Raw genomic sequence first — 8,674 nt, forward strand, 5'->3', positions numbered from 1 at the left:
GAAAGTGCCGTAGATCAAAGTACTACTATTAGATATGCTTCCTAACTGTTGTCCAGCTTAAAGCAGTAAAATCCAAAAATCATTTCATATTTTGACTTTTTTATTATATTATATTAAAACCTATAAAATTTATTAAATTTCCAACAATTATTTTTGATGTTGTCATATGAAAGAGATAATTTCAGGAAAATTGATTGTTGTTCTACTTGTATTAGATACGTATTGCTATCTGTTTACGATACGTTTGTTAGAGAATGACATCGCCAGTAGGTAAACGTACAGCACGACCAACACCATCATTTGCAAAAGCAAAACGAAGCAGGTTAGATATGTTTGAATTTCATGGAATTAAAGATAAAAAGTGTGTTTATCATTGAAATTTCTGGTAAGCTAAAAAAGAAAAATTATTAAAAATGTTCTCGGAAGCACGCAATTTACATTGGCCGTCCTTTCCAAAGATAAAAGTGAGAAGAATTGAGTTGATTTTAGAAAGACGATATTATGATTTTATCTGATAAACTGGTTACATTATTGCCAGGGGAAGAGTTTTATAAACTTATCGATGTCATTCTCTTGTTATCTATAATAGTTATCAGTAGTTCTGGTACTTTTCACAACGTTACTTTTTTATATTTCAACTTAATTGAATTGCAGACCTACTGAGAATGAACCATCAGTTTTCGTAACACAGCTGGCATCACTAGCACCGTCGGATGATGGTTCGGTAAGAACTACGGTTAACCAATTTGAAACGAGTCAGTTTTTCTTTTTTTATTTTTAATTAAAGTACTCTACGTTTTGAAAATGACGAGGAATGATTGGTGGTAAAATGTAGAAATAGAGCATTCTGGGAAATATGTAAAATATTTCACAGCAGTGCCAGCTTCAATATTCCTTTATTTTGATTATCTTATCTTACAAATTCGGACTTCTATATGACTGATTTTTATTCTTATATGAAATGAGAATATTCATTTGGATGCTTATATTCAGATTATATTTGGGCTCGTCCACCGATTCCTGATGAATTATATATGAGACCGGAAATCGATTTTCAAGTTGTCGATGTTGATTATTATATGAGTAAGCGAAATTTTCTAAAGGCAAAGTTGAAATTACAGCTTAAAATTTTTTCATTGAAAGTAATGAATATTAAGTTTTCTAACTGTAAAAATGTTACACCGAAATTTGAACTTCCATTGTTTAGTGATCCGAATTGTCTATAATTCAAATAAAATTTTTAGCGTTAGAATTTCAGCTCTGCCTTAAAGTTATAACCTGAAGTGCTTGTAGAACTACCACCATTTTGATAGCTGCAATAACTATACATGTTGACATCATAGTACATCCAAGTGGTTCATTTTCATTTCAGATATTGAAAATAATATTGTCATTCGTTTATTCGGAGCTACTGCTAATCAAAATTCAATTTGCGTGCAAGTTCATGGATTCCTTCCTTATTTCTATGTCTTATTGGAAAGTCGGTTTGATGAAGAGCACATAGAGTATGCGAAGAAATACCTGAACGATATTGTTAAGGTTTAACTAGCTTTTCAATGTTTATTTAAAAGCTATGCTATTATGTTAGCTTTATTTTTCTGTGCTTATAGCTTCAAAATTAGACGTTTTTGAACTTCAGGCGCAAGTTCCGGCAAACATTGGTATTCCGAAGAACGTTGAGAATTTAGTCGTTGATCTCGATATTGTACATGGTGCCAATGTTTATGAGTACAAAAAGGATCTAAATCAGAAGTTTCTGAAAGTATATGTTTGTTCGCCGAAGCTGCTTAATCTCTGTAAGCCATGGAATTTTACTAACAAATTTTACGACAGTCAGATTTCAGTCAGCAACTTTTAAACTATGACGTTTTTGATGTTTTTTTTTTTTTTTTGCATCTTCTGGAATTATTTTTAAATGTGACACGGTGGCACGAAATCTGTCTTTTTTTAGGTCGACGAGTGTTTACTAATGGAGTGAACTTGATAAAAGGAGGGCAAATGGAGTCATTATCATGTTTTGAAACAAATATTGATTTCGAAATTAGATTTATGACAGATCATAATTTGGTTGGCTGCGCCTGGGTTACGTTGCCATCGGAAAAATATCTAATTGTTGAAGGAAAAGATATGATCAGTCGTTGTCAGTTTGAGGTTTATTCTCACTCAGTTTTTTTGTCCTAAAAAAGCGTCAAAATTAGTCACTGGTAATGTGCTTTCGAAATTCTGTTGAAACTGTTGTCTATTCAGTGCATCTCTTGGACTTGAGTGTATTATTGTGCACAATTGTACAATGAAGTTGTGCAAAATATTTTGCATAATTAAAATCATTTATTTACCATTGTACGTAGAATGTTTCACGCTTGCAGAAGACAAGTTATCTCCATAAACACACTTAGTGACCAAAATGTAATATATTACTGATTTAACCTTGCATTCTTGAGATTGCTTTGCTCCCATAATTTCGGTAGTTATTCAAATAATAAGGTTTCCAAATGACTGAGTCGCAGTATTTAAAAAAAATATTTTGCAGTGCTCTATAAACAATACAGATCTCGTCATTCATTCTCCTGAATCATCTCCAAGATGGTCGTCAATAGCACCATTGCGTATTTTATCATTTGATATTGAATGTACGAATCGACAAGGTTAAAAAATTTGTTATCTTCATTTCAAAAAATTCCATGTTTGCTTCTTTAATTTCATAGGGACTGAATTCAATGTAGTATGAATGAAATTGCATTTGTCATTTAAATCATCATCTTCACTCTTTCATATGATATAAGAAAGTATGTTTCATTACTCAATTAAATTCTTCACGAATTAGTTAATGCATTTCATTGTATTGATGTAGATTTACGGTTCCTAATTTTCCAATTTTTTAAATCCTATGTGTTTGCTTTATCTCAAGTTTTCGAATTTTTAGGTAAAATATGTTTGATTGTATGGTTATTATTGTTTTCAGGAATATTTCCGGAAGCTCACACGGATGCTGTTATACAAATAGCTAATATGGTCAAAATTGAAGGCGAGAATGAGCCATTCATTCGGAACTGTTTTGTGATTGGTGAAACTGCTCCAGTCATTGGCAGTGAAATTATTGTTTCTAAATCAGAAGAGGAATTGCTTAATGTGAGAAAAATTTTGAAAGTTTTGATCCTAATTTAACAATAGATTTTAATTCACTCACATCTTCTTAGTTTGTTGAATATATCAATTTGCTAATTATTTTCAGAAATGGGCAGAATTTGTGCGTACTGTTGATCCAGATCTCATTACCGGTTATAATATTCAGAATTTTGATTTTCCATATATTGTAGAACGCGCTCGAGCACTAAAGGCTTGTTGTTTTGTCTTTGGTTTAAGAGGAATTTTCACTCAACAAATAATTGTAAATTTTATTGTTTTAGATTGAAAGTCGAGCAACAATGCTAGGTCGTATTCCAAATTCACTTTCAAAAGTGCGAGAAATGCCTTTATCAAGTAAACAAATGGGTAATAGAACGAATAAAATAACAAATGTTGAAGGACGGGTTGTTTTTGATGTCATTCAAGTAAGTTAATTGTGTTAATACGATGATTTCATGAACAATATTACAACCAGGTATATCATATGTGCCAGTACCACATAGACACTCAATAATTTATTTCTTTCCCTATAAGCAGCAGTTATTTATTTTGTAAGCACAAAGAATGTTTGATTTATGCTTTTTTTTTCTTTTTTTTTTTTTTTTTACGATTGTAGTTTTGAATTAACTTTACAAAGTCGGAAAAGAGAGAAAATTAAAAGAGTTTATAAGCTGATTGCAAGTACCATTTCTAACTCACCTGAGGCAAAAATGTTTATTTTATAAATACTAATTCAAGCTTAAAGTTTACTGGTTTCCTTTCTGACACTAAAGTGCATTGCTTAGCGGGAAGTATGTCTATATTAGCGACATGTATTGTAAACAGAAGGTCAAAGGTTCAATTTGTGTTATATATATATATATATATATATATAATATATATTTATGTTATATACCGGTGCTATATATTATAAACATAACCTGATTAAAGAAGAATTCAGGTTGTTTTGCGAGATTACAAGTTACGAAGTTATTCACTGAACAGTGTCAGCTACCACTTTTTATGTGAGCAGAAGGAAGATGTCGATTACTCAATGATTGCAGACTTGCAGGTGGGTAAATTTACATGATTTTGGAATGTTGAGAAGTAACTGATGTTTATCTACAGTAGCTGTATTTAGTAATATGTGATTATTGACACCAAAGTTATTCAAAGGAATTTTAGAATGGAAATGCTTTTACACGCCGTCGACTAGCTATTTATTGTATGAAAGACGCATATTTGCCGCTAAAGTTGCTTCAAAAATTGATGTCCATCATTAATTACATTGAAATGGCACGCGTTACTGGTGTTCCTCTCGATTATCTACTTTCTAGGGGTCAACAGGTCAAAGTCATGTCACAGATCTTGCGAAAAGTATGGATTTTCAAAAAATATGCAACTTTTTTTTTTAATTACTGTTTATATTTAGATAAAAGTTTGGTTATATCAAAAATTCAGAGAAATGGGATTTACTGTAAATTTTAGGCAAAATCGCTGCATTTCTTTTTACCAGTTATTGATATCGTACAAGCTGACGATACCTACGAAGGTGCAACAGTAATCGATCCTATTCGGGGTTTCTACAACACTCCAATTGCAACTCTTGATTTTGCATCTCTTTATCCGTCCATTATGATTGCCCATAATTTGTGCTATACTACACTAATTCGGGGTTCTAATGCATCCCATAAGTAAGTTGTTTGAAGGTATTGGAAGATAAATCACGAAAATGTATGGTACTCTGGAAATTTGTTTATAACGAAGTGCGAAGAATAGTCTTTTGGAATTTTTAGTCTATCTGACTCTGATGTCGAAGTGACTCCATCAAATAATCGCTTCGTGAAGTCAAACATTCGTCGTGGTTTGCTACCTCAAGTTCTGGAAGATTTGTTGAATGCCAGAAAACAAGCAAAGAATGATCTGAAGAATGAGCAGGATCCATTTCGGTAAAAGCTTTTTCATCTTGAAAACTGATATCACTTATTAAATGAGTGGGTTAATTGATTGCTTACACTTCACATGATTAGCTAGTGTAGGGGACAAGATTCTCTATAAAATTTTATTAAAATTGGTGTCATCAAGGAATAACTACTTGGCTTTGAGAAGTAGATACATAATAATGGAAACTAGCTGAAATTTAGAGCAATTACGCTTGAAAATACAGGCTTAAAATGTTAATTTTTATCTACAAATGCTAAGGTTATCTTACTGAAAATCTTGTCTTTCCTGCTACTTAGCCAGATGGTATTTGAAATGAAAGATGAAATCTAGAAATATTATGAGGGTAAATTTGTTTTTTGCAACTTTTTTAAGACGTATGGTATTAAACGGTAGACAACTTGCTCTGAAAATATCCGCTAACTCAGTTTATGGTTTTACGGGTGCTTCGGTTGGGAAGTTACCGTGTTTAGAGATCTCGCAATCGGTAACAGCGTATGGTCGTCAAATGATTGATTTAACGAAAAGTGCAGTTGAGCAGATATACAAAGAGGGTTACCTGGATGGCAAATGTCCATGTGATGCTCAGGTAAATATTTTATGCAAGAATTATGTTGCTGATAGATCAGTAGCGTTTCCAGGTATGAGTTAAATCATTATTTCTCTTACCAGCTAAATGTTGATTCGTTGAGAATTGCATATCCTACATTGAAGGAAATCATATTTAATATTTGGATTGGGAAATGAAACAGTACAAAACTTCTTCGGTTTTTCCTTACAGATTTTAGGTTATTTATGGTGATACCGACTCAGTGATGGTGAAATTTGGTGTTAAAGACGTCAAAGCAGCGATGGAACTTGGTTTGCATGCTGCTACAGAAGTTAGCAAGAAGTTCATACCTCCAATTAAGTTAGAGTTTGAAAAGGTATCAGACTTCTGTTTGTAATCTCCGCCAATGATTGATTGGTGGAACTGATGAAGTTTCAAATTTTCTAAATTTCAAACTTGCGATTTCAAATTTTTTGCAGTATAACTTTCAAGGTATTTGAAAATATTTTTTTTTTTTGTTTTTTCTGATTTCTTTTTTCTACCCAGAACGACTAATGTGTTGTGTTAGCGGTGGCGAAGTTCATATAGTTTAGTAAAGGATTAAAAGTATAAACTTTAACAAATAAAATGGTAAGAGAAAGAATTTTAGTAATTTTTGTTATTTTTATAAAATTTGTATATTACAGGTTTACTCACCCTTTCTGTTGATAAATAAGAAACGCTATGCTGGTTTATATTTTACAAGACCTGAAAAGCATGACAAAATTGATTGCAAAGGATTAGAAACAGTTCGGCGTGATAATTGCCCACTGGTGTCAAAAGTTTTGAGTACATGTTTAGAAAAAATGTTGTTGGAAGGTGATGCTACAAGTGCTCTGGAACATGCTAAAAAGGTTTTCTTTTTTTTTTTTTTTTTAATTTTTTTTGCGCCATGCAGCTTGACAAATGGCTTTTCTTGATATTTCAAATTTATATCTGGAATTTTTCAAACAGGTAATATCAGATCTTCTTTGCAATCGTATTGATATCTCAGAACTCATAATCACCAAAGAATTAACTCGATCAAGTAATGTGAGTTTTTTTTAATAGAAATTACTTTTGCTTTGCAGACTGTTTGCTTTTATTCGGTACCATCTGTTTCACTGTAAAATCTTCTTTACAATTTTTTTTATTATTTCAGGCTTATGCTGCGAAACAAGCGCACGTAGTTTTAGCAGAGAGGATGCGAGAGCGCGATTCCGGATCAGCACCGCGCTTGGGTGACCGCGTACCTTATGTTATTGTTGCCAAAGGCCAGAAAGTAGGTTTTAAATATTTCATTTTTTAAATGGCTTCTGTATGGCTACTTCCAATCAACGTATCGAGGAATATAAATCAAACCAATGTTATAATTTAGGTCCCAGCTTATGAAAAAGCAGAGGATCCTATATATGTATTACAAAATAATATCCCTATTGATACAGCCTATTATTTGGAAAATCAATTGGCCAAACCACTGGCGCGAATTTTTGAACCTATCTTGGGTGATAAAGCTGAATCAATTTTAACAAGTAATACTTTGAAATTGGAGAATTTTATGGTTTTATTGTTTAGACAAGCGACATAAAAGAATTTTTCATCATTTGTTCTTGATTTTAAGCTGGTGTACATACGCTGGTTAGAACAGTGGTGCAGTCCAAGAAATCTGGACTGTCACAGTTTTTCCAGAAAACTGAGCGATGCCTTTCATGCAAGAGTAGTTTACCAAACGGTGTTAGTGATGCTACATGCGCACATTGCAAACCAAATGAAGGAAAGGTTTTCATTACCCATGTAAGTTATTCGTATCATTAAAAATTTTGTATAATTTTTTTTTTGTCTATAATCTATGATTTATTTCATGTTTCTCATCATTGCAATATGTATGCATAATGATTCGTTCCTTCTTTTTTTACTAAACATTTCTTTAAATCAGTTTCCGGAGCAGGTGCTGTGCGATAAATGTGTCCTTTATACATAATGCATACATAATCAATGATAGTTTAAATATTGAAATTTTTGAAATTCGTTATATTTTTTAAAATTAACTTTCTTTTTTTAAGAATTTGCTAGAAAAAGATCAATTCTTTGATTTTTGACTTCAAAGTTATTCTGATTTGTTTCTGAGCTCTTTTCCTCATATTTTATTGATTGTTGTTTCAGTTAGCTCTAATGAATGCTATAGAAAACCGTTTTGCACGATTATGGACCGAATGTCAGAATTGTTCTGGGACAATGAACGAGGAAGTGCTTTGCTCTGCGTAAGTTTTTTGTTTAAATTTTTCCCTTAAAAGATTTCAAAATTTCTGGAATAAAACAAAATCATGGTTTCGTTTATAAACTTACTAAATTTTGTCATTGATTACAAATCATTAATGAATCTTGCTTTTCACTTCGATATTAGTGTCTGGTGATTGAATGACTCATTACCAAGGAAATATTTCCGTAATTTGTCTTTTCAGTTATAAAGAAGTGATTAGATTTGTCTAAGCTTTTGGAAGTTAATGGTTCCTTGGTTAATTCATAATTTCAACTGATTTTTTATCTTTTGAAAATAATACACGTTTTGATTTTGCAGAAGAGATTGTCCAATCTTTTATATGCGAGAAAAAGTACGGTATGATCTTGCAGAACAGATGAAATCTCTTCAGCGATTTTACCTTTCAACTTGGTGATAAATTTGAATCGATTTAATGTCGATAAAATTTTTAACTTTCTGAGTTAAGCAATTCCATTGTAACTCCATACAGTTATATGAAACAGTGATACATAAAAGTACAGTGGCGTACGTAACTGATGAAAGTGAAACGAGTTTCTGTGTTCAAATAGCAGTAACTGACTACAAAGTATGGGAGATATAAAGATTTTTCTAAAAAATTTTAGGAGCTTAAAAAAGTGATAAACCCACTGATTTGTTCATCCTATTGAATCTAATTATTCTTATATTATAAAAAATTAATAAAATTCACGATGAAGTAAATATGCTTGTGTGAATTATGTGATATATTCTGATAAACAAGATGATAGGAAGAAAGTGGAATTGAATGGGATTCGTTCTTG

At 31.8% G+C, this 8,674-nt stretch overlaps 1 protein-coding gene across 1 annotated transcript; it reads left to right on the plus strand.

Moving 5' to 3' along the window:
- Positions 1 to 254: 254 nt before the first annotated feature.
- Bm13796 (DNA polymerase delta catalytic subunit, putative) lies at positions 255 to 8,289 on the plus strand (the record flags this gene model as incomplete). Its single annotated transcript, XM_001892816.2, has 23 exons — positions 255 to 322; positions 655 to 755; positions 994 to 1,083; positions 1,373 to 1,539; positions 1,640 to 1,796; positions 1,952 to 2,151; positions 2,531 to 2,645; positions 2,963 to 3,129; positions 3,233 to 3,337; positions 3,408 to 3,551; positions 4,067 to 4,177; positions 4,291 to 4,482; positions 4,594 to 4,799; positions 4,902 to 5,054; positions 5,422 to 5,635; positions 5,835 to 5,972; positions 6,283 to 6,489; positions 6,590 to 6,667; positions 6,777 to 6,896; positions 6,993 to 7,146; positions 7,236 to 7,408; positions 7,778 to 7,875; positions 8,193 to 8,289. 23 exons carry the CDS (start codon positions 255 to 257, stop codon positions 8,287 to 8,289), a joined length of 3,255 nt encoding a protein of 1,084 aa, XP_001892851.2.
- Positions 8,290 to 8,674: the final 385 nt, after the last annotated feature.

This window comes from Brugia malayi, assembly GCF_000002995.4.
Source record: "Brugia malayi strain FR3 genome assembly, contig: Bm_008, whole genome shotgun sequence".
Taxonomy (NCBI): Eukaryota; Metazoa; Nematoda; class Chromadorea; order Rhabditida; family Onchocercidae; genus Brugia; species Brugia malayi.